Source organism: Lagenorhynchus albirostris, chromosome X (assembly GCF_949774975.1).
Source record: "Lagenorhynchus albirostris chromosome X, mLagAlb1.1, whole genome shotgun sequence".
NCBI lineage: Eukaryota > Metazoa > Chordata > Mammalia > Artiodactyla > Delphinidae > Lagenorhynchus > Lagenorhynchus albirostris.
In genome coordinates this window covers 109,969,432-109,996,156 of record NC_083116.1, presented here as the reverse complement: position 1 = coordinate 109,996,156, position 26,725 = coordinate 109,969,432, and the positions used below count along the sequence as shown (strand labels likewise).

Sequence of the window (26,725 nt, the reverse complement as noted above, 5' to 3'; positions counted from 1 at the left end):
ATGCCTCGGGGTCAGAAGAGTAAGCTCCGCACCAGTGAGAAACGCCACCAGGCCCAAGATGACTCCCAGAGTCACAGGAGAGTTCAGGCTACTGCAGTAATAGAAGAACCCCCCTCCTCCTCTTCTCCTGTTTTGGAAGATAATCCCCAGAGTTCATCAGCTACTGGGTCAAATAGCACTTCTCAGGGGTCTTCAAAAGCCCCATCTACTACCATCACTTCTTCAAGTACTTTTGACACAAGGTCTGATGAGGATGATAACAGTCAAGATGAGGAACATCCATGTTCCTCTGATGTCTCACCTTCTACTGAGAGCACATACAGTGATACTCTAACTAGTCAGATGGATTTGTTAGAGCAGTTCCTTCTGTACAAATATAAATGAAGCAGCCCATTATGAAGGAAGACATGCTGAAGATTGTCAGCCAAAAGTACCAAGACCGATTTGCTGAGATTCTCAAGAAAGCCTCTGAACGCATTGAGGCTGTCTTTGCGGTTGACTTGAAGGAAGTCGACTCAACCATCCACTCATATGACCTTGTCAGCAAAGTGAAACTCCCCAACAATGGGAGGGTGCGTGCTGGTAGGGGGTTACCTAAGACCAGTCTCTTGATGACAGTCTTGGGTGTGATCTTCATGAACGGCAACAGTGCCACTGAGGAAGACATCTGGAAATTCCTGAATATGATGTGAGTATATGCTGGGAGGAAGCACTTCATCTATAGGGAGCCCAGGAAGCTCATCACCAAAGATTTAGTGAGGCTTAAGTACCTGGAGTACCGCCAGGTGCCTAACAGTGATCCTCCGCGCTATGAGTTCCTGTGGGGCCCAAAAGCCCATACTGAAACCAGCAAAATGAAAATCTTGGAATTTTTGGCAAAGGTCAGCGATATGGTTCCCAGTGCCTTCTCATCACCATATGAAGAAGCTTTTCAAGATGAGGAAGAGAGAGATCGAGCCAAAATTGCAGCCAGGCCTGGAAATACTGTCACTTCCAGGCATGTTCCATGGCCACGTCCAGCAGCTTCTCCCACCCTTACTGAAGTCTGAGACTTTTTAAAAATCATCCAGATAAGAAAATTTGACATCGCAAGAGGGATTTTTGTTGAAATGGGAAAGAATCCCAAAATAAAACTGTTGGGATAATGGAATGAAAAAATAAAAAATAATTAAAAAGAAAACATGATAAACCTTGATTTTTCTTAATCCTTTCAGTCTTCTGTTTTGTAAAATTAAATGATTTATACCTCAATGTGCTTAACTTATTAAAGAATGTAGGCGGTATTAAATCTTAACAAGTTAGACCTCTTACTCACTTTCTTTTTTATTTCCCAAACGTCAGTTGAGCATCTACTCTTTAAAAGGCTCTGTGCTAGTACTGCCAATGCTAAGGTAAAGACCTATGCCCATACAACTTTCGATGCAAGGAGCTGCAGTCATACAAGATGTTGAGATGCCCTCTATGACTTACGGGAAAGTAAAAGGATAATCCAGAAAGAAATCTCTACCTGGGGCAGTGTATTGATTTGTTAGGGCTTCCACAACAAAATACCTCAGAATGGGTGGCCTAAACAACCGAAATTTATTTTCTCACAGTTCTGGAGGCTGGAAGTCCAAGATGAGGGTTGGTTTCCTCTGAGGCCTCTCTCCTCAGCTGGCAGATGGCCACCCTCTTCACTTGGCTGTCCCTTTGTGTGCATATATCCCTGGTCTCTCCTTTTGTGTCCTAATCTCTTCTTATAAAGACACCAGTCAGGTTGGGTTATGGCCCACCCTAATGGCCTCATTTTAATTTAACCAGCTCTTTAAAGACCTCATCTCCAACTACAGTCACATTCTGAGGTACTGGGGTTTATGCCTTCAACATGAATTTTTTGGGGGACACAGTTAAGCCCCTAACAGACAGAAATCTAAGGTGCCTTTGCTCTTATCTCAATGCAGGAGAATACAGTGCACAGACAGGTATTCTATGCACGTTGTCTCCAGGGAGTTTCTGAGAAATAAGGGTTAACTGCCTTGAGGTATGTCAGGGAGGAGGGAATTCCCCCACTACCCCTTTGAGTTCTTGTGGTTAGACTAATAAAGTTGGCACAAGACAGATTAACAGGAGAAGAAAGAAATTGTAATTCATGTGCACGGAGGTGTCATAGAAATGGTACCTAAGAAGTAGCCAAAGCAGGCAGCTTTTATACTTTTTAGACAAAGAAACAATAAACTTGTGAGGAATGGACAGGACAAATAAACTTACATTTTGGATAATTCCTTCAATTAGTAAGGAATCTAAACAGAATTTGGGCTTGGGGTAGTAAATTAAAGAAGTAACAAGGTTTGTTTATACAGGCTTCTCTGCCTGAATTCCCTATTTCTGGCTATAAGGGTATCCTTCTACCTCCAGATGCAGGGAGTGCATCTTTCACATGAGAGATTTATTTCCTGCTTTCAGGGAGACCGAAAGGAGGGTCGGAGTGCCCCTCCTGCACTGGCTGTTTCTTAAATAACTTTAATTCAAAATAATCAATATGCCATTGTGGTATATTTGGGAGCAACCTGCCCTAAGCCTTAACAGTTCCCTCCTCTGAAACTTCCCTGGAAGTTTCACATATTAAGAGCTGAACTGGTCACTGTGGAGACAGAGAATGGGTTAGTACAGTCCTCCATTTCATTGAACCAGTTTCTTAGTTCTGAGAACAGTTCAGTTCAGTTAAATTGTTGTATCTCATTTCAGGAGGCGATGATGCAGATGGGCTCCCAAAGCTAGGTCTATGGTGCAAGCAATATCAGGTATTTAATAAGAGGCATTTCTATGGCAACAAAAGAAAAACAAAGGTTAATGATTGGAGCTGGTTATAAACCAGTTTCTGAGCCCAGGGGGCAGTCAGTCAAGAAGATTTCTAGGTGTCAGGTTCGAAGCATCTACTGCAGTTTGAAATGTCTCTGATGATGTCACTGGGTGTTCAGGTTAACTTTCTGAGTGGCAAATGGCATGAAGATTGTTTAAATATGAGCTGCTGTGGCAATTTCTCTGACGTTTATATCAAGTCGTCTAGCTTCAGTGTGCAGGGCTTCAGGAAAAGAACAGTTTTAGTTCTCAATGATTCAAGTCAAAAGGATGGGAGAGGGGAGCAGGTCAAGTTGGCAGAGGAGTAGGACATAGAGCTCACCTTCTCCCCACAGATACATCAAAATAATGAGAGAAAATAGGAAATGTTAGAGAGTTGCAGCCAGATATTGGAGGAAACTAGAAAAATTCAGGATCCAGTCCAGTTTACAGGTAAATGACAAAACTTCAAGGAAAAGTAATAGCACTAGAATCTAATATCCACAAGTGCGTAGTATAGTTTCTATTGAAACAATTTTTCTCTCTAAAATCTCCCTCTTCTCTACCAAAGAAAGCAAAATTAAGACTAATTTGTTTGCAAAATAAGTCTAGATTCAATAAACTTGGCCTGATTATTTATGTTAAGTCCAGCAAGAATAGCAATTAGCCATATAGGCTCTTTTAAATCTGCTTTGCTGGAAGTTTTCATAAGGAGTCTCCAGAGTGAAATTTTAATAGCTTCTCAAGGCCAGGAAGCCACACCAAAGACCTGTCGTCAGAGTTCCTTTTATACCTAGAGATTTGGGTGAATTCCTCTCTTCTTGAAGTCCCCCAAATATCCTGAGGCTCCTGTGACTGCCAGGAAGTGGCCTTCCTTACTCATCTGGTAAGGCTGCTGGGAAGCTGCTGGGAACTCTGTCAGCAAGGTCCTAGGCTGTTTTTTCAAGGGGTTTTATGGTTCCATAAAGTCGACCTTAGTTCCTTCAAGCTATCTGGTCATATCTGAGTGTACATGTATCTCTGTCAAATATGACATTCCAATCAAAGTCTTGGTAATATAACCAATGTTTCCAATTGTGTCCTGCTATAAGAACAGATTCTTATTCAATTATGCATATAACTATTTTGCCAAGAAAATAAGAATACTCACTGAGACTTTCTGAATTCTGGAGTGATCAGGTAGGGACAAAAAGATAAATGTTTAAATTCTATTTACAAAGGTATAATTTATCAAATTGCTGTAAGTGTTAAAAAATTTCCTTATATCTGGAAAATGAAAGATTTTTAAAAATCAGTAATATTTCAGACAAAAAAATCATGAAAATTATAATCATATTCATCAATTCATTCGGTCCCATGTTAATTCTTGTTCTGCTTGAGTCCAGTTTTTCCATTAGTTCTACCGATCTTCCCTGAAGACTGTGGGTGATAGGGACAGCGATAATTTCAAGAAGTTTGCAAGGTTTTTGTTAAGGCTTGTATGATTTGCCCAGGGAAATCTGTGCCTTGATCACTGGATATTTTAAAAGGTATACCCCAAGTGGAGAACACATTTTCTAAACAGTTTATTTGCCACTGTGAGAGAATCAGATTTGCAGCAAGGGAAGGCTTCAACCCATCCAGAAAATATACATACAGTAACAAGATTTTTTTTTTTTTTTCTGGTACGCGGGCTTCTCACTGATGTGGCCTCTCCCGTTGCGAAGCACAGGCTCCGGACGTGCAGGCTCAGCGGCCATGGCTCACGGGCCCAGTCGCTCCGCGGCATGTGGGATCTTCCCAGACCGGGGCACGAACCCGTGTCCCCTGCATCGGCAGGCGGACTCTCAACCACTGCGCCACCAGGGAAGCCCAATAACATGAATATTTTTATGACTCATACTAAGTGGCAAATAAATGAAGTCCAGTTGCAGGTGTTCAAAGGGTCCAGCGAAAGGAGGTCTTCAGGCCTCTGGGGACAAAAATCTTTTTTTTTTTTTTCTTCCCAGGGTTATGGACCTGCCAGGTCAGACGTTGCTGGTAAACTTTTTGCACAATTTTACAGAAATCTTCCTACCAATGTCTATTTATAATTTGAGTTATCTTAAATGGGGGGGGGGTGGTTTGCCAGAAAGCTGGGAGGAACCAAGGGGCCATCTTGGGTTTCTCATAGCCCCAGCTATTTATTTTATAGCTATTGTTTACCCATTTAATTTCTCCAATTCAGGGTGAGGAGGCTATGTTCTAGTTTGGTGAGAATAGGACTGAGTTGACGCCCTGCATTCAATTTGTGCTTTTCCTGGAATTTCTTTTCTGTTCTTTCCGGAGGGGAAGGGCCGAAAAAGGACCATTCCAGGGCGCGGCGCTGGGCTTGCCACATTTGGGAGCGCCGCCTGAAGTTGGGCGCACAGCCTCCCGACGCCCTGCCGTTGGGCTGGTGGAGGCCGCAGCACTGCTAGGGTTGTATCAGTCCTCCTGTTTGCACTATTTCTTTTTGCGACCATGGCCCCGCCTTAAGTATTTCTAATTAAGAAACAAAACCTCAGGAAACCGAAACTTAACCAGCCGCTCTCGCTTCTGTAATTACGCCTGCTGACCCCCCCCCCCCCCCGCAACCGTCCAACCAATCAGACGGCGACTAGTGTCTCTGTTTAAAAGTCAACCAATCGGCGACTAGTGTCTCTGTTTAAAAGTCAACCAATCGGCGACTAGTGTCTCTGTTTAAAAGTCAACCAATCGGCGACTATGTTTGTACCGGTCTATAAAAGAGCTGTACTAAACTCCGCCAGGACCTCTTAGCGTCACCGGCAACAAGTGCGCGGAGGTCCAGGTTCGAACCTGCAATAAATGACCCTTGCCGTTTGGCTTTGACTCTCGACTCTGGTGGTCTTGTGGAGGGGCCTCGCGACCTTGGGCATTTCATTTGGGGGCTCGTCCGGGATGCCCCCAAGCCCACCAGACATCAGGTCAACGGGTCATCGCTGACAACCGATCGGTAAGTAAGCCGGCTCAGGGTACCTTCTGTTTTGGGGACTAGGACAGTCCTGGCGGACGCGCTATAGGACACCTAGTCGGGTGTGGTTGGAGACGTCCACCACGACCCATCTGGGGCTGACAGCCCATCTGAAGCGCGCACGCGATAACCTCCCCTTCCTCCTTTTACAGACTCCGCTATTGGGACTGCTCTTAATCACTTTTGTTTTCAGAGTAACCTTTTCTAATCAATCTCTTCCAGGACCTAGACATGGGCCAAGCACAGAGTACCCCCCTCTCCCTCCTTCTCGCTAATTTCGGGGATGTAAAGTCCCGAGGACACAACTTCAGTCTGGATATCCGGAGAAGAAAACTAATTACCTTCTGCCGCTCTGAATGGCCAACTTTCGGGGTTGGCTGGCCCACCGAGGGTACCTTTTGTCTTCCTATAATCCTAAAAGTTAAATCTAGAGTTTTCTTGCCAGGAAAAGAAGGCCATCCGGACCAGATCCCCTACTTCCTGGTATGGCAGGACCTGGTAGAAAACCCTCCTCCCTGGATGACCCCCTTTTTGTCATCAGGGTCATATAAGATCCTTGCGGCCCGACCAACTAAACCTCCCAAGCCTCAGACCCGAACTGCACCCATACTCTCTGACAGCCAAGACCTCCTTCTCCTAGACCCCCCCCATATCAATCTCCTCCTGTGGCCCCACAACCAGTCCCCCTTCCTGCTCCTGGCTCTGCTCCTCTCCCCTTGGTAGAACCTCCTGCGGCCCCTCCCGGAGGGCCACCCAGGCCAGAACCGGAGGACCGAGAGGCAGAGGCACTACCGGTCCCCCTGCCCAATGAAAATAATTCCCAGGGGCCGGCTGGGCGCACTCGCGGACGCACTCAGCGCGACCCAGGGTTCCGCCATCCTGATTCCACCATAGCCCTACCCCTGCGAGAAATAGGCCCTCCCGATGAGACAGGGAACCCCCGACTCCAGTATTGGCCATTCTCTACCAGTGACCTATATAATTGGAAAACCCAGAATGCCCGTTTTTCTGATAATCCTAAAGACTTGATAGCTCTTCTAGATAGCGTTATGTTCACTCATCAGCCCACCTGGGATGACTGCCAACAGCTCCTCCGGATCCTATTCACTACCGAAGAACGGGAGCGAATCCAGCTGGAGGCGAGAAAACTGGTTCCTGGAGATAATGGTCAACCCACCGCTAACCCTGACCTCATCAATGCAGCTTTTCCCTTAACTCGCCCCCCGCAGGATGAATGGGACTATAACACCGGAGAAGGTAGGGGACGACTGCTCATTTATCGCCAGACTCTAATGGCGGGTCTCCGGGCTGCCGCGCGCAAGCCCACTAATTTGGCCAAGGTATATTCAATTGTACAAGGTAAAACAGAAAGTCCCTCCTCTTATTTAGAAAGATTAATGGAAGCCTTTAGGCAGTATACCCCTATGGATCCAGAGGCCCCCGAAAATCAGGCCGCCATTGTAATGTCCTTCGTTAACCAGGCAGCCCCTGATATTAAAAAGAAACTCCAGAAGTTAGACGATCTGGAGGGCAAACAGATACAGGACTTACTCCGTATCGCCCAGCGCGTCTTTAATAACCGGGACGCCCCAGAGGATAAACAACTTAAAGCCACTGAGAAAATGACTAAAGTCTTGGCGGCCATTGTTCAGAAAGATCAAGAGGGCCCCCCAGCCACTCGACCTCCCAGGCGACCATTGGACAGAGATCAATGTGCCTATTGCAAGGAAAAGGGCCACTGGGCTCGGGAATGCCCCAAGAAAAGGCAGCCGCGCCCCAACCAGGGGCAATGGCAACCGAACGCCACCCCAGTCCTGTTTACACATGATACAAAGTAGGGGGGACGGGGTTCGGACACCCTCCCCGAACCCAGGGTAACCCTACGAGTGGAAGGGAAACCAGTCCAACTCCTGGTGGATACAGGGGCACAGCATTCGGTCTTGGTTAAGCCCCACGGGAAAATTTCTAACAAATCCTCCTGGGTCCAGGGAGCTACGGGAGTCAAACGTTACCTTTGGACCACTCAGAGAACTGTGGACTTGGGCACGGGAAGGGTAACCCATACCTTTCTGGTCATTCCCGATAGCCCTTGCCCCTTACTGGGGAGAGACTTACTCACTAAAATGGGAGCACAAATTCATTTTCGGCCAGAGGGGCCAATCGTAACAGACCCTCACGACCAACCCATATCTGTGCTCACCCTAAACTTGGAAGATGAGTACCGACTTCACCAGGAACCACCCTCCCAAAATCAAGATATAGAGTCATGGCTTCAGCAGTTCCCCGAAGCATGGGCAGAAACAGGGGGGGTGGGACTAGCCAAACACCGCCCAGCCCTATTCATAGAGATCAAACCGGGGGCAGATCCTGCACGTGTCCGACAGTATCCCATGCCCCTAGAGGCCAAGACTGGTATCACTCCTCATATTCGCCGGCTTCTTGACCTGGGGATACTGCGTCCCTGCCAGTCGGCCTGGAATACACCCCTGCTGCCAGTCCGCAAACCTAACAGTAAAGACTACCGCCCAGTGCAGGACCTGAGGGAAGTCAACAGACGGGTCATAGATATCCATCCTACTGTGCCCAATCCATATACTCTTTTGAGCGCCCTTAGTCCAGAAAAACAATGGTATACTGTGCTGGACCTCAAAGATGCCTTTTTTAGTTTACCCTTGGCGCCCAAAAGTCAAGAACTCTTTGCCTTCGAATGGTCAGATCCCGAGAGAGGTATAAACGGACAACTCATCTGGACCAGACTTCCCCAAGGATTCAAAAACTCGCCTACCTTGTTTGATGAGGCCCTACACGAGGATCTCAGTGAGTACCGGAGACAAAACCCCAATGTAACCCTCCTGCAGTATGTTGATGATCTCTTAATAGCTGCTGAGACCGCTGAAGCCTGCCTGCAGGGAACCAGAAACCTCCTACGGACTCTCGGCACCCTGGGATACCGAGCCTCTGCCAAGAAAGCACAGATCTGCAGGCCTGAGGTAACTTACCTGGGATACCTATTGAAAGGGGGGCAACGATGGCTCACAGATGCACGGAAGGAAACCATCCTCCGCATCCCCAGACCCACCACGCCTCGACAGGTGAGGGAATTTTTGGGGTCGGCTGGGTTCTGCCGTTTATGGATACCCAAATTTGCTGAAATGGCCAAACCGCTATACCTAGCCACCAAAGAGCAGACGCCCTTTGAATGGACAGAAGAGGCTGAGCAGTCATTTCAGCAGATCAAAACTGCCTTGCTATCCGCACCCGCCCTGGGTCTCCCTGATGTCTCCAAGCCCTTCCACCTCTTTGTAGATGAAAGCAAAGGCATAGCTAAGGCCGTGTTGACCCAGCCCCTCGGTCCTTGGCCCAGGCCTGTTGCTTACCTATCAAAAAAATTGGACCCAGTGGCTGCCGGCTGGCCTCCTTGCCTCCGGATGATCGCCGCCACGGCCCTAATGGTAAAGGATGCTGACAAACTAACTATGGGGCAGGAGTTACATGTCACCACCCCCCACGCCATCGACGGGGTTCTCAAACAGCCTCCCGACCGATGGATGAGCAATGCTCGATTGGTCCACTACCAGGGTCTACTGTTAAATCCCCTCAGAATCAGCTACACTCCGCCGCGGGCATTAAACCCTGCCTCCCTATTACCTGACCCAGATTTGGACTCCCCACTCCATGACTGTGCAGAGGTACTGGCCCAGATCCATGGGGTTCGGGAAGACCTACGTGACCAGCCCCTACCGGATGCACAAGTCACATGGTTCACTGACGGCAGCAGCTTTGTCCAGCAAGGTCAGAGGTATGCGGGGGCAGCAGTAACATCAGAAACTGAGGTGATATGGGCAAAGACTCTCCCCCCAGGGACCTCAGCCCAAAAAGCTGAATTAATTGCCCTGACCCAAGCTCTCAAGATGAGCAAAGGCCAAAAAGCTACCATATACACAGACAGCCGGTATGCTTTCGCTACCGCACATATACATGGGGCAATATACCGAGAGCGGGGACTACTCACAGCAGAGGGCAAAGACATCAAGAACAAAGAGGAAATCCTGGCCTTGCTAGCGGCCATATGGGAACCCAAAAAGCTAGCCATTGTACACTGCCCGGGGCATCAAAAACCCACGAATCCAGTCACCCGAGGCAACAATTTGGCAGACCAGACGGCTCGAAAGGCGGCACACACTCCAATACCATTACTTCCCCTGCAACTGCCGGATCCAGGCCCCCGGGAACTACCGCCCCAACCCGACTACTCGGAGGATGACATCAGATGGATGAGCAAGCTTCCTCTAACCCAGGTTAGAGACGGATGGTGGCGGGACGCTAAGAACAATATCCTCCTTCCTGAGAGACTAGGAACCCTGGTCCTTGAACGGATCCACCGTAGCACCCACTTGGGCACCCGACGGCTACAGGATCTCATCAGGCAGACTGGACTTAAAATTAAAAATGTCTCCGAGAAGACTGAACGACTGGTTGCTGACTGTGCAGTCTGCCAACTCCATAATGCCAGCACCCACCCGCCAACCACTGGCATCCGGGAGAGAGGAAACCAGCCTGGAGCCTACTGGGAAGTGGACTTCACGGAGGTAAAGCCTGGCAAATATGGGTATAAATATTTACTGGTGTTTATAGATACCTTTTCAGGTTGGACTGAGGCATTCCCAACCAAGAATGAGACTGCACAAATAGTAGCTAAGAAGCTACTAGAAGAGATCCTGCCCAGGTATGGCTTTCCAGTTATGATAGGGTCCGACAACGGGCCAGCCTTCGTTTCTAAGGTAAGTCAGGATCTGGCTTCCATACTTGGGGCTAATTGGAAATTACATTGTGCATACCGCCCCCAGAGTTCAGGACAGGTAGAAAGGATGAATAGAACTCTAAAAGAGACCTTGACTAAATTGACCATGGAGACTGGCGCTAACTGGGTAGTCCTACTCCCCTACGCTCTGTTTAGGGTGCGAAATTCCCCCTATAAGCTAGGATTCACTCCCTACGAAATAATGCATGGTAGGCCTCCTCCTATCATCCCTAATCTAAAGACTAACCTTATCCAATTGGACCCAGAAAATAATCTCCTGTCTTCCCTCCAAGCCTTACAGCGGATACACGAGACAATCTGGCCCAAACTAAAAGAGCTATATGCAACAGGACCCCCACCTACTCCACACCAGCTCCGGCCAGGTGACTGGGTCCTTGTCAAACGCCATTGACAAGAGACCCTAGAACCCAGGTGGAAAGGACCTTACCAGATCATCCTGACAACGCCGACAGCCATCAAGGTGGACAGCATAGCTGCCTGGATCCATTACACACACGTCAAGCCGGTGGACCCATTTTCTGACCTCATCAAGTCCACTAAAGCTGACGTCACCTGGACTGTTGACCGGAGTAAGAACAATCCCCTCAAACTGACTTTGCGCCGTACCCTCCCCCATGATGACCAAGGTACTGCTGATAGCCCTAATGATAGTCCTAACCCTCAACCCTCGGGCCACGAGGGGAGGATTCGGCCCTCCCCCCAATAAGAATACTTTAATACAACTACTATATGGTGCACCGTGCGAGTGCAGGGGAGGTACTATGGAGACTCCTGTTGTTCCCCGAGGGTATACTCATATGCAGGACTGCGGGGGCATAACTGCGTATCTTGTTCAGGAATATAGGGTTACCGGGGCCTCTCAAAACTGGCAATGCTACCATAAGCCTAAGCCACTCTCCCCTCGAGCTACTTGCCCCTGTTCTACCTTCCAGGAATCAATGCATAGCATGTGCTATTCCTCTTACCAGCAATGTATAGGGGCCAATAACAAGACTTATTTCACAGCCATACTACAGAATAATAAAAGCCCCACCATTAGTGATGATAATAAACACCTTCAGGCTGGATGCACTGGCACCCCCGGGACCCCGGTATGCTGGAATACCAGGGCCCCCACACATGTCAGACGGTGGGGGGCCCCAGGACGCAGTGCGCCAGATAGAAACCCGAAGACAAATAGAAGAGGCCTATCGGCATCTGTACCCACAGCTCAGCTACCACCCCCTAATTCTCCCTAAGGTCGATCCCTCTGAATTGGACTCCCAGACCATGTCCATACTAGAAGCTACTTTTGCGCTTTTGAATACCACCAACCCCAACTTAGCACAGGATTGCTGGCTCTGCCTTCCTCAAGGACCGCCCCGCCCTATAGCCATCCCCACCTTCGCCAATTTAAATATCAGCGAACGATGTAACCCTACTTCACTCCCCGAGCCGTTCCCCATACAATTTTCAAAATTTTCAACCACCTTTAATACCTCATGCTTTGTCAAGAACGATTCCCTCTCTAACGCCAGTATTGACTTGGGAATCCTTTCATCCACTGGATGTAGTCAATATATCCCCGTGAACTCCTCCCTCTGTAGTCCTAATACCACTGTCTTTGTCTGTGGAAGTAACCTAGCATACACCTATTTACCCCCGAATTGGACAGGGGTCTGCACCCTGGCCACTCTCCTCCCCAATGTAGACCTGATCTCGGGAGACACCCCATTGCCCATTCCCAGCTTTGACCTCTGGGCAGGGAGAACCAAACGAGCCATTACAGTCCTGCCCCTCCTGGTAGGATTAGGAATTACAGGAGCTGTGGCCACAGGGAGTACGGGCCTTGGGGTCTCCCTTCACTCCTATAGTCAGCTGTCTAGGCAATTAATAGAAGATGTAGAAACTCTCTCTGGGACCATTCAGGACTTACAGGACCAATTAGATTCGCTGGCCGAGGTGGTCCTACAGAATAGGAGGGGCTTAGACTTGCTGACAGCTGAACAGGGTGGGATATGCCTCGCCCTAAAAGAAAAATGTTGTTTCTATGCAAATAAATCAGGCATTGTAAGAAACAAGATCCACCAGCTCCAGGAAGACCTAGCTCGCCGCCGGCAAGAATTAGCGGATAATCCCCTTTAGTCAGGATTTCATGGGATGCTCCCCTTCCTCCTCCCCATCCTGGGCCCTCTACTATGCCTCCTTCTCCTCCTCACTATAGGCCCCTGTATACTCAGTAAAGTCATGAATTTTGTTCGCGAAAGAATAAATACAGTCCAGCTAATGATATTAAGAACACAATATCAGCCCTGCGAGGCCTCAGAAATTGAAGAAACGGAGCCTTGAGGACCCAAGATTGGCTCCTCTGGTTCATGAGAAAGGGGGGAATGAGGGGGCTATGTTCTAGTTTGGTGAGAATAGGACTGAGTTGACGCCCTGCATTCAATTTGTGCTTTTCCTGGAATTTCTTTTCTGTTCTTTCCGGAGGGGAAGGGCCGAAAAAGGACCATTCCAGGGCGCGGCGCTGGGCTTGCCACATTTGGGAGCGCCGCCTGAAGTTGGGCGCACAGCCTCCCGACGCCCTGCCGTTGGGCTGGTGGAGGCCGCAGCACTGCTAGGGTTGTATCAGTCCTCCTGTTTGCACTATTTCTTTTTGCGACCATGGCCCCGCCTTAAGTATTTCTAATTAAGAAACAAAACCTCAGGAAACCGAAACTTAACCAGCCGCTCTCGCTTCTGTAATTACGCCTGCTGACCCCCCCCCCCCCCCCCCGCAACCGTCCAACCAATCAGACGGCGACTAGTGTCTCTGTTTAAAAGTCAACCAATCGGCGACTAGTGTCTCTGTTTAAAAGTCAACCAATCGGCGACTATGTTTGTACCGGTCTATAAAAGAGCTGTACTAAACTCCGCCAGGACCTCTTAGCGTCACCGGCAACGAGTGCGCGGAGGTCCAGGTTCGAACCTGCAATAAATGACCCTTGCCGTTTGGCTTTGACTCTCGACTCTGGTGGTCTTGTGGAGGGGCCTCGCGACCTTGGGCATTTCAAGGGGCAGACTGCTGCTATGTTAAATGGACATCAGGATGGCAAAAGTCTGGCGATTAAGGGTCAATTTTTTGGCAGAAGCAAAATGGACTTTATCCACACGTGCCACAATCTTTACAGATTCTTTCTTTGTTGCCACCTGTGCATAAAAGTCAGCTTCAGTGTTTCCCTGATACTTGGGTTTAGTCCTTTTAGTGTGAGCTTCAATTTTGGTGACAGACAACATTTTATGCCAGGACATATAAGACTTCCAGTAGTTTCACATAATTTCTGGAACACTTATAATACCTACCTATACAGACACAACATAAAAAAGGCTTAACGTTTGTTACTTCTTATTTGACAATGCTTCCCATGTAATTTAACATAACAAATACTCCTAATTAGTTTAATATCTCTCTTTTTATAAGGAAAGAGGACAAATCTTTGAGATATTTCAGGGGCCCTCTGAAATAACTCATATCTTAAAGTTAGTTCTAAGTCAAAAAGACTTCATATAGAATTTGATTTGGGGGAAGCTTGCCAAAAATATCAAAGAGGCTTTAAAACACTTAGTCAAATAGGTCACTGTGAAACAATGCTTATTTATCCATTTAACCAAAGTAACAATTAAAGACTTCATAGGCAAATATAGAAGGTTATATGGTTCTGAGCAAAATTTCACTCTTTTAACACCCAGAGGACTAGGTTTACTTAAGCAATCAAAGACCTGATAAAGATAAGACAAGACACTATATATATTTTTTGGTCAGATTCCTTCAAGGTAAAGAAAAACCTTTCCTAATCTCTTCTTATCAAGAGCAGACCAATAGAAAAAAACAAAAAAAAAAAACCTTTGTCCTTTTAACAGAGATAAAACCAAATTCCAATTTTGTACCAGTTTACTTTTGATACTTAAGCTCATTTACTTAATTAAATTGATTCCAATCTTATTTAGTCCTGACCACACATAAAATTCCTTTCCAAAGATTCCTTTTTTCACAAAACTTACAATTTTCTATGTCCATTTTAGCTTGTGCCTCGTTTTCTTTCCCATTTAGAAATAACCAGCCTTATGGAAAATCACTTTCGTTTTCCTTAACAAACACATCTCTGTACCCTATAACTTTTCTTACCCCAAAACATATCCCATTTCTATTGCTATATCGGGTAGCTTTAACCAATATATTAATTAGAATTCTTAATCCTTTGAAATCTTAATTTTTTAGTGAAAATAAAGAAGTAAACAATTCTGAACTGTATTAACATTTTGTGGCTCGGCAAACTTAAAAATACATTTTATAATTTCTAGAAATATATGTTACTTTATAGAATAATCTTTCAATAAAGCATAAGGTATATTTATTAATAAACCCAAACATACTTAGTCTCTGTAGTAAGAGGTAAAAAATATGCAAACTTAGACTTGTTCAGCAGTTAATGTTTTAGTATTTTATCTTATTTGGAAATGACTAAACAGTCAATGAATTCTCATCATTTAATTTAACTTAGCAAAACTCTAAGAGTGTAAATTACCAAAGAGATTTAGGAAACTATTTAGGTAGACAAACCACAAAACAATTATTGTTAAAAAGTTCACCTAAACGCTCTTATTTCACACCTATTTAATTCTTTTGTTCTTAAAGAATCATACTTAGATTACTCATGAAAATTTCATGAGTCATTAAAGCATTTAGTCATTATCCTGAGGTCTTTTGTCTGTTTTGTTTGTGTGTTTTCTGACAAACAGTGCAAAAGAGACATTAGCTAGTAAACCCAGTAGAACAAAAAGTTGTTTTTCTGCATTATATTTTATGCTAACTCTGAAGATATACCCGTATTAGTTAAATCAACAAGCTTAAAATCAGCTTTTACAATATTTCGTAAAGATTATTCTAGATCATGTGAACGTGAGAAACATTTGGGTTAGTTTTTGTTATATTTTTAACAATTTTTATATAAGTATTAGTTTGTTTAAGCCAATTAGAGCTCTTTTACAAATAACGATTTTGGCAACATAATCTGGAGGTAGAAAGATACCATATTTATAAAGTAGACATATAGACAGACAAAACCAGAGCTCTCATAGTTTTCATTTTAAAACTTTAGTCATGAATCAGGTACAATACAAAACTCACTGGTTTATAAATAACAGAATTAATTAAGTGTACTCATTCAGATGGCTAAAGTCTTTTTTTATTTGTGGAGAAGACTTTTAAGATCTGTATTTGCCCTTGACAAGCGATTTTAAGGAGACTGTTCAGGCAAGAGAGTCTTTTAGCAGTTTGTGTTTGAAGAGGTCCCTTTCCTTTTTTTCTCCTTCTTCTTTTTTTTTTTTAAGTTCTACAGACTAAGCTAATCCAGACTCATAATTTTAAGGGGCAGGGAAGGAAATGTAAGTTTTGTCCTAGGGAGTTTTGGAGTATATTTGTCTATTATCATAAGTCTTTGAGTAATCACTATTAATTTTTTTCTTAAGTAAAGGACAGTTTTACTCTAATATCCTGATGATTTATAATATCTACAAGCATTTTAAGAGGGATGGGTGAGGCCTTGGGACGGGTAAAGTCAGGTGCGCTTTGACTTGCTTCTAGAATTGTATTTCTGATTTTATACAGATTTACAAGACAAAGACAGTTGTTTCTATTAGCCGTTGAATATTGGACTCCAGCTGATCTGTGCCCGGATTATTTGTAGGAGGTCCTGGAAAACTACTGAGGAAACAGGGTGATTTTTAAGAGCGGAATTTATGTTGGATTTTTGTTTTAATTTTAATTTCTTTCATCATAATAAGGAATTTCTTAATATTCATTATAATTTTTTTCCTTTCAATTTGATCCTCCCATAAGTACCAATATGAGAGATGTTTATGATGAGAGCTCTCACAAAATTTTTTCCTTTTAAATACAGCCAATTTATTTATTTATTTGTTTTTCTTGTTTTCTATTGGGGTATAGTTGTTTTACAATGTTGTGTTAGTTTCTACTGTACAGTGAAGTGGAGTTCCCTGTGCTATACAGCAGGTTCTCATTAGTTATCTAGTTTATACATAGTAGTGTATATATGTCAATCCCAATCTCCCAATTCATTCCACCCCAATTTCCCCCCTTGGTGTCCATACGTTTGTTTTCTATGTCTATGTCTCTATTTTTGCCTTGCAAACCGGTTCGTATGTGAATACAGCCAATTTAAAGGATCCATCATCTGGTCATTGGCAAGTAGGATCTTACATTAATTGCAAACAGCAACTCAAACCAATAAGCATTTTTTTTTACTGCTTAACCAAAAATGCAAGAGATATATCACAAGAGATTATTTAGCCCTCACAAGATCCAGAAAGTTCATTCCCAGAGTTAGCCTAAAAAAGTAAAAGCCCTTTGTTGCTACAGGTGGTACGAATGGTACAGTGAGAACAATCTCTCTAGTGTCCCACAAAAATGTGGGGCACTCCAGCCATAAACCCATTAATTAATGGCACCAGGCAGGCACTACTGGAATGGGGCTTTTCCAGTACTAACAAGCAATAAAAGTTGAGATGACAAATGCCCCTTATGGGCCAGGACCCCTTATGACAAACTCCTCTGAGAGCTGGCACAACCAGACGATGAGAGTGCTGGTAACTTCATGACTTGGAACCCCAGTCTATTCAACTAGCCACCAGACACACCCCAGTAAATGCACCTTCTGGATGACAGACCAGAGAGAATATTCTCACTGGGCAAAATGCCAGGCTCTCAAGACATAAAAGACGACGGAAGGTAAAACCTCATCTCGTTTTTACATAGAGGAACCACAGCAAAGTCTGTCTAAATAGACGCGGGTCTGGTGACAGCTGTTAACAATCTGTGAGGCTGGCTTGAACAGCAGGCTTATAGGCTCTATGCCTACCGTACTGCCCTATGGTTTTCTCCTTATGACAAATGACACAACATAGACAAAGTAAAACAGTGACCATGTTTGAGAAGAACAGAATCCTAAAGTTTTCCTAAGTCTAAGGAACTAGCTACACAAATATTTTCTCCTGCTAACCTAAATTTAGAGAGAAAACAAGGGACTTTCACTACTTTCCCTTCCATCAGACCTTGAAGGCAGCAATCTGGGAGGCTGACATGGTAAGAAATCTTACCTTCTGCGGCCTTTATCACATGTCCCAGGATCTCTCAGCTGCAGCAGCCTCAGGATGGGAAGCCTCCTGCCTGGCTTGCCAACTGTCAGGGTGGGGGAAATTTACCCCTCTACACCTCTTGAGTTCTTGTGGTTGGACTAATAACAAAATTGACACAAGACAGATTAACAGAAGAAAAAGAACCAAACTGTAATTCATGCACATGGAGGTTTCTTAGAAATGGGACCTAAGAAGTGGCCAAAAAAGGGCAGCTTTTATATTTTTAGATGAAAAAACAATAAAGTTTTGAGGAATGGACAGGACAAATAAACTTACATTTTGAGTGCTCAATTAGTGAAGAATCTAAACAGAATTTGGGCTTGGGGTAGTAAATTAAAGAAGTAACAAGGTTTGTTTATATAGACTTCTCTGCCTGAATTCCCTATTTCTGGCTATAAGGGTACCCTTCTACCTCCAGATGCAGGGAGTGCATCTTTCACATGAGAGATTTCCTGCTTTCAGAGAGACATAAAGGAGGGTCAGACTGTCCCTCCTACGTTGGTCATTTCTTCAGTAAGCGTAATATAAGGTAATCAATATGCCTTGTGGCACATTTTGGGGCAGCCTGCCTTGAGCCCCAATGGGTGAGATGCACAGGAGCCACTCTGTTGACACTTTCTGCCTTGAACTGGTAGAGCCAGATCCCAATGCACTAAAAGAGCATTTTAGTTAGGTTATCTTGAGTATAATTTGGCAAATTCTAAGAGAGGGCTAGATTTTGGTGGGGAAGAAACAAAAATAAACATCAGCGTGGTTTAGACAGAAGGGCAGCTGGAAAAGACTGAAAGAGTCAGTGCATAACAAAATTCTAGGAACTTTGAGTTGCATCCAGGTGGGGGGAAAAAACACCTCCACACTAAAATTAAATAATAAATGCTCCAATGCGGACAAGATACTTAATTTTACTTGCTAAAGCAAATTTTTGACTGATTTGGTAGTGTTTTGTCTGACAGCATTGCATTTTCTCTGACATATGCTGGATTTAAGAAAACATTCCTACATAGGAGGGTGATATTGTCTAGGTAAAAATAGTAACTGGCATTCATGAAACACCCCATATTTGCTAGTCATTTTGATGGGTGCTTTATACACAATATATACATTCCCACAGTCATGCAAGATAGGGTTTATCAAACTCAGTTGGCAAATGAAGAACTTGCAACATTCTCATGTTCACAAGGTTGTGACACAGCTAGACTAGATCCTGGTCTAAATTTCTGTAGGGCACACACTGTTCCACCACTCCCACCCTGAAGCTGACCTTGCGTATCGTTATTCACTTTTCTTCTCACCACTCCGTAGTATATCTCAGGTGATTGAAGAAAAAAAAAAAGTTTGTGCCCAAAGTACTGGATTGGAATACATAGCCAGGACGATAAGAAAACCAAAATAAATGAAGGATATGAATAATGAAAGGAAGGATATACTATCTGGTAACAATGTGATCATCTATATATGCAGTGTCAGTTAACCTTGAAACATGGGGTCTCACAAAATTATCAGGCTCAGCCCATTTCCTGTAGTATGTAAGTCTTGCAGAACAGAAGTTACATTAGAAGCCAAGTTTGGGTGCTAGAGGAGAAATAATCAACATGTTTTGTTTCCTCTCTGAAAGCTCACCTCCTGTGTGAGTCCTCTACCTTGCTCTTCAGCTTCCCCATCTCACATCTTTCCTGAGACACAGACCCATCGTCCGTAAGATTTACAGTGGAGAGAGTACTCAGAAGTTTGCAGGGATGTGGCACTTCCCAGGAAACCATTCATTAAAGAGACAGGAGCTGAGACGAGGACCTATATGAACGATGACTGAGAACACCACCCAGTAGTGTAGGGAGTCTTGCAGAGACTTTCCCTAGCCTGATCTTAGACCTATGCCATCAGGCAGCCTCCTGCGAGGAAGTTCTCAAGGAGGTGAGGACCTTGTAGTAAGGGCAGTGGCAGAGGGAAGTTCCCAAGGGTCTGAAAGGAGTATAACTGAGAATCCTGTGTGAAACTGAGGGTGCCCTCCACCCCAGAACAGAGGGGGCGCCAGAGATCGCGGCCCTGTCGGTGGTGAGGTGAGGGATAGCGCTCACTTCCTCCTAGGGAGCCTGAGGAAGGTGAGAGACTGCCTCCTGCGGCGAGCAGCCTCAGGGGTGAGGACTTCCAGGTTCTAGCAGGAACCGAGTCGAGGTGAGGAGCCTGTATGATGAATGGGAGACATCCCCCACCCCCTGCCTCCCCTCCAAAACCTCGCTCCTCTTCTAAGTCCTGAGAGGCCCTGTGCAGCGCAGTCAGGCTGAGGGAGATTTTGGCCCAGAGGCTTTCAGGGCGGTGAGGGCCTTGGTTTACATGGGCAGCCCCAGTTCAGCACACGGAGGAGAAGATGCTAGCGAGAGTCTGGGTGAGGAAACTTAGGTGGAAAGTCCCAATGAGGCCCTGCTTGCCACTCTCAGAGGACCCAAGCATGGCAGTCAGGTGGAAGGAAGCCTTCCTTTGCTATTTGATAGACCAGGAAGCTGAGGGCCTTGCCCTGAAGGATTTCAAAGACGGAACTCTGAGTGAGGTCTGAGGGGACCTCAACCCCAGAACAGTGAAGTGGCACAGAACTTGTGGCTTCCGTCAAGCCTGGGAAGCCCCACGCAGGGCTATCAGGCTTACTTCTGAGAGGACGGTCTCAGATGTGAGGGTGTTGGTTTGAGGGGAGGGGCCTCAAGTTAGCAGAGGAAAGGGAGTGGCCAGGAGTCAGGATAAGGACCCTATGTGAGGACTGAGGGAATTCCCGCCCTGCTGGCAGCCTGGGGTGTCTGTTCAACTGGTGATGTGATGACTGACACTCATTTTCTCCTATGGTATCACAGGGAAGGGAGGGTGGGGGGATGGAGGGAGGCGGGGAAGTGGAGGATGGGGGAGGCCGGGGGTGGGGGGTGGGAGGCAGGAAGGCTGAGGGTGGTGGAGAGGCGGGAGGTGGCGGGTGAGAGATTTTGTTTATAAGGGATAGTTTATCCCCCACAGTAGGAGGATTTCCAGATCTTTCCAGTAGTTTAGTTGTCTGGGGGGAACACCCACAACTAGGGTATAAGAGAATCCATCCCCTATTCTCAGCCTTGGAGACCACTGGCAACTGGGGGAACCCTCATATCCTCCTGGGGTGGGGTGCGTCTCAGGAGACGCTGGCAGGAAGAGAGAAGTCCCAGACTATGCCAAGGGTCAAAGGAAGGGAAAGACTGAAGGGATCACCAATCATTGAATAGATAACAAAAAATCTAGACCCCACCTTTGCATTCAGAACTTGAAGGTTCAGGGCAGGGCTGTCAGGCTGAGGATCACCCTCACTTATTTACATCAAATGTAAGAGAGAAGAGTATAAAGTTAGTATGAATTGCAGCCACCAGTCAGCAGAGGGGAGGTGTACCAGGTACTACCTAGAGAACAGGTGAGTATCCTGAACGACAACTGAGCACCCAAGCAGCCCAAGACAGAGAGGGCTCCACATAGCTCTCAGTTGGGTGCCCCCTGACAGAGAGAGGGGATAAGGAACCCCTTTACTTCCTCCTCTGGGGTCTCAGGGAAGTGGTGGATTTGGTTTGAGGTGTCAACTTCAAAGCACCAGAATAGAGGGGGCCCTGGACTTGCCAACAGTTGACATGATGATCCTGACTGTAAACTGAGAAGACTGTCACATCCCACAACAGAGGCTTCCGACTGGCAGCCCCGACTGTTATCCCAGTATACCCCAGGCACGGCTGGCAGGCTGCAGTCTAAGGTTCTAACATCCTCCACAGGGTTCTCAGGGGACAGGCTGACCAAAACAGAAGCTTTGAGGGGGCCTAGAGCAGTGCCCTCAAGGACCCTGCACAGGTGGCCTTGGTTAAAGCCAGGGAGGAATCTCCCCACTGAGGGTGCTCATAGCATCTTATTCTCCTTCCTCCAGGTGTCCACATCTTCTGATCTCCTGGCTATACTCCTTCCTGCTGTCCTTGACCATGCCTCAGAGTCAGAAGAGTAAGGCCCACGCTGGTGATAAACGCCACCAGGCCGGAGGTGAGACCAAGTTGTGGGGGTGCCCAGGCCATAGCAGCAGCGGAAGAGGAGTCCACTACCACCTCCTCTCCTCAGTGTGGAGGCACTACCCAAAGTCTGCCTGCTACTGGGTCATGTAGCACTGCCCAGGAGCCTCAAAGAGCACCAACTACCACCACTACTTCTGCAGGCATTTCTTACACGATATCTGATGAAGCTTCCAACGGCCAACATGAGGATAGGGCAAGCGCCTATGAGGTCCCATCCTTCACTGAGAGCTCAGGAACTGACTTTTTAACCAGGAAAGCTGGGTTGTTGGAGCAGCAGTTCCTTCTGTACAAGTATAAAATGAAACAGCCCATTATGAAGGAAGATATGCTGAAGATTGTCCACCAAAGCTACCACGACCGATTTGCTGAGATCTCAAGAGAGCCTCTGAGCGCACTGAGATAGTCTTTGCAGTAGATGTGAAGGAAGTCGACTCAACCAGTCACTGCTACAATCTTGTCAGCAAATTGAAACTTCCCAACAATGGGAGGGTGCGTGGTGGAAGGGGGTTACCCAAGACCCGTCTCCTGATGAATCTCCTGGGTATGATCTTCATGAAGGGCAACTGTGCCACTGAGGAAGACATCTGGAAATTCCTGAGTATGATGCGAGTGTATGCTGGAAGGAAACATTTCATCTATGGGGAGCCCAGGTAGCTCATCACCAAAGATTTAGTGAGGCTGAAGTACCTGGAGGACCGTCGGGTGCCCAACAGTGATCCTCCGCGCTATGAGTTCCTGTGGGGCCCGAGAGCCCGTGCTGAAACCAGCAAGGTGAAAGTCCTGGAATTTTTGGCAAAGGTCAATGATACAGTTCCCAGTGCCTTTCCATCTTATTACAAAGAAGCTTCGCGAGATGAAGAAGAGAAAGCCAGAGCCATGGATGCAGCCAGGGCTGACGCTACTGCCAGTCAGTGCACCTTCCAGGGCCATGCCCAGCAACATCTTCCCACCCCTGTTGAAGTCTGAGGTTTTTTTATCCCCCAGACAAGAAAATATAACATCACAATAGGGATTATATTCTTGAAAATGTGAAAGAATCCCACAGTAAAAGTTAGGATAATGGAATAGAAAAAAAAGTAAAACATGATCAATCTTAGTTTTCCTTGTTCCTTTTAATCTTTAGCTTTGTAAAAATAATTGATTTATACTCTGAGTTTCTTAGCTTCTTCAAGAAAGAGAAATTAAAGCTTAATAAATTACACCTTGTGTTTACTGGCTCTTTTATTCACCAAACGTTGAGTATCTGCTCTTTGGAAGGTTCAGTGTTAGTACTGGGGATGCTAAGAAAGAAAATCCAGCCTCTACTCATAGAATTTTAGAGCCTGTGAGTTGCACTCATATGAGTAAGATACTGGAATATTCTCTATGACCTATAGGTAAAGTAAAAAGAATGGGTGAGGAGAGGGTGTTCCTTATGATAGCAGTTAAGTGTAAATTTCCTGAGCAAGGCAGTTTGGGACTTTAGGAAACTGCAAGTCCTCAGTGGAATGTAATTTTCATTCCCATTGTGTGGTGGGCTAGTTGAAGTCCTGGAAGTGGTGAGTAGAGGCCAAACCCTCCAACAGTATGCTTCAGAGTTGACAGAAAAAACCCTCTGTTAGTCTGCTCAGGTTGCTATAACAATACCACAGACTGGGTGGCTTAAACAACAGCCATTTATTTTTCTCTATGGAAGTTGGGAAGTTCACAATCAATGTGCCAGTTGGTTCCATTCCTTGTGAGAGCTCTCTTCCTGGCTTGCAGACAGCAACCTTCTCTCTGTCCTCACATGGCAGAGAGAGTGAGTTCTGGTCTCTCTTGCTCTTCTTCTAAGACCACTAATTGCATCATGGGTGCCCCGTCCTCATGACTTCATCTAAACCTAATTACTTCCCCAAGATTTCACCTCCAAATACCATCGTATGGAGGCGGGGGGGGGGTGGTTAGGGCTTCAACATATGAATTTTGCGGGGACACAAACATTCGGTCTATAATGGAAAACTGCTGCTACAAGTTACTTTGGGATTGTGGGTAAACCATAGAAAAATCTCCACCTGGGGCAGGAAAGGAAGGTGTCCTTTGCTCTTGTTCTAGCACAGATTGTGCAAACTAGGTGCTCTACACACACTGTCTCCAGGGAGTTTCTGAAAAATAACGGGGATGTCCCCTTAGGTGAGACGCCAAGAAACCACTGTGCTGGGACTCTTTGCCCCAAACTGAGAGAGCTAGAGTCTGCTCCATTATAAAGGCATTTTAATTAGGTTATCTTGAGTACAGTTTGGCAAACTCTCAAGGGAGGGATAGCTTTTAGACGAGGGTATAATGAATGAAAACAGAGGTGGTTTGGATGGAAGGGCACCTGGAAGGGATGGTAGGACTTGTTCTTTGACACCAATCTAGGAGCTTGAGCTGCATCCAGCTGGGGAAAACAACTCCACATCTGAATTAAATGATAAATACTCTAATTGGGAACGTTAGTTTCACCAACTAGAGAGAATTTTTGGTCGATTCAGTGTTCTTTTTCTAAGAATATTGTATATTCTTTGACATTTTCTGGATTAAAAAAAAATTCCAAGGGAGGTGAATTTTGATAATCTGAGATCAAAATAATATTAATAACTGCTATTCTTTAAACAGTGGGTGATATTTGCTAGTCCTCTTGCCATGTGGTATATATAGTACATACATTGCAACAGTCTTATAAGATAGGGCTTACCAAACTTGGCAGATGAAGAACTCACAATTTTTTCAAGTTCACAAGACTGGTTATTAGCAGAGCTGGGAAGAGACCCCTGGTCTGAATTTGTCTAGAGGCCACACTGTTACACTCCTCCCAGCCTGAGGCAGAGCTGTCTCTTAATTCACTTTTCTTTGCACTATTCCAAAATATCTCAAGCAATAAAAAGGCACTTGTAGCCAAAGTGCTAAAAGCAGGCCTACTGAAGGGAAGAGTAAACATGAGAATAAATCAATATTTGGGGATTGTCCCTGGGTTTCATTTTCCTAGGATCTTACTGAGAGCTAACTGTCTAGAAGCTGGTATTTTGTCCAGCTCCAGTTCTTTCTACCATTACAGCAGCCTTCTCCCGGGACTTCCCCAGTGTGTCCTTCTTCCAGCTCTGGAACCTGACCTGCTGACCAGCTCTTCTCTGCAGCTCCTCTAAGGGCTACACTCTGCTCTCAGTGGAGCAGACAGCCCCTATCCCCTGCTGTCTCCCTGACTTAGAGCATCCCAACTCCCTGGAGATCACTTCCTTCACCATGGATGTGTATCATCTTTATTTTCCTGTTTATGTGGTAATTTGGAGATTTTCATTTCTTTTTCTCATTGTCTCTCTGTATCTCTGTCTCTTTGTCTCTCTTTTCATTATTTTTCAAATGTCGTCTCTATTAATAGATGGTTTAAATAGCTTCTGAGTATAAGTTTGTGAATCACTTGTTTATACATTTACTGCTGTGTATCAAGTTTGCAAGTAGGAGTTTTTATATTTTGTGAATCAAATTGGGAAACATTCACTCTTATTTTTGATCTAGAATAAGGTAACATGGCATTGGAATAGGTGTTACTTTAGAAAAGTGAAATAAGTCAGTAGTAAAACTGTTGGCATCAAGAAATAGAGCAAAATAAAGTAAAAGATTATCAATTCATCTCTTCCTTATCTTCTTTAGTCTGTTATTCAGTAAAAATTAAATGACACATACCTGGATTTGTTTAGCTTAAGAATTTAGGAGAAATTCAATCTTAATAAATTAGATAATATGCTCCCTGGCTCATTTATTCCCTTAACATTAATTGGGCATCTGCTCTTTGGAATACACTGTGTTATTTCTGGGGATGCTAGGATCTTTGTGTCTAGCAGCAGTAATCTTACAAGGAAGATGGTAAGATATATGGTAAACCAGAGAGACAATTAAAAAGAGTGAGGGAGTTGAGGTCCAGATAAACACAGTGAAGTGGGAGTTAAGTTTAAATGCTCCAAGGTACATCCATTTGGGAAACTGCAAGTTCTTCAGATTAAAGTTTAACTTTAGCTATGTCATGTGGAGTTAAGTGGGAGTGAGGAACAAGGGCCAGCTCTTCACATGGTGTGTCTCAGAGTTGAGAGACTTAAGCTTGGAGGGCAAAATGACTTTTGAATCCTGGATAAACTAGAAAGAAATTCTCCATTGGCAGAGGTAAGGTAGGTATTCTGGGCCCTTTTCCATTACATTTGAACACAGTTTGCAAAGTAATTGTTACACCTGTATCTCATGTCCACACAAAAACCTGCACAATTTTTGATAAGCTGTACTTTCATTTCATTCAGTTCAAAATATTTTTTTCAAATTTCTCTTGAGATTTCTTCTTATACTCATGTGTTGTTTAAAAGTGTTTTGTTTAAACTCCATGGTTTGGGGATTTTCCAGTTATCTTTCTGTTATTCATTTCTAGTTTAATTCCATTACTGTCTGAGACAGAAATTGTGTGATTTCTATTCTTTTAAATTTGTGAAGATATAGTTTATGGCCCAGAATGTAGTCTATACTGGTGAATGCTCCGTGTGAGCTTGAGAAGTATGTGTCTTCTGCAGTTGGATGAAGCAGTCTATAGATGTCAATTATGTCCAGTTGATAAGTGATGTTGATGAGTTCAACTATGTCCTTACTGATTTTCTGCCTGCTGGTTCTGTCCATTTCTGAGAGAGGGGCACAGAAGTCTCCAACTATAATATTGGATTCATCTATTTCTCCTTACAGTTCTATCAATTTTTGCCTCACACGTTTTGATGCTCTCATTAGGCAAATACACATTAAGGATTGTTATGCCTTCTTAGAGATTTGACACCTTTATCATTATGTAATTCCCTTCTTAATCCCTGATAACTTTCTGTGCCCTGAACTCTGCTCTGT

The 26,725-nt window shown here is 45.1% G+C and overlaps 1 protein-coding gene and 1 pseudogene across 1 annotated transcript; both read left to right on the top strand.

The window, feature by feature from the left end:
* LOC132513206 (melanoma-associated antigen B5-like) lies at positions 1 to 1,042 on the top strand. The gene is given in 3 exon segments (XM_060137373.1): positions 1 to 376; positions 379 to 993; positions 996 to 1,042. Coding segments are annotated over 3 exon segments (1,038 nt in total).
* Positions 1,043 to 21,769: 20,727 nt separating this feature from the next.
* On the top strand, positions 21,770 to 22,822 carry LOC132513205 (melanoma-associated antigen B5-like; annotated as a pseudogene).
* The last annotated feature ends 3,903 nt before the right edge of the window (positions 22,823 to 26,725 follow it).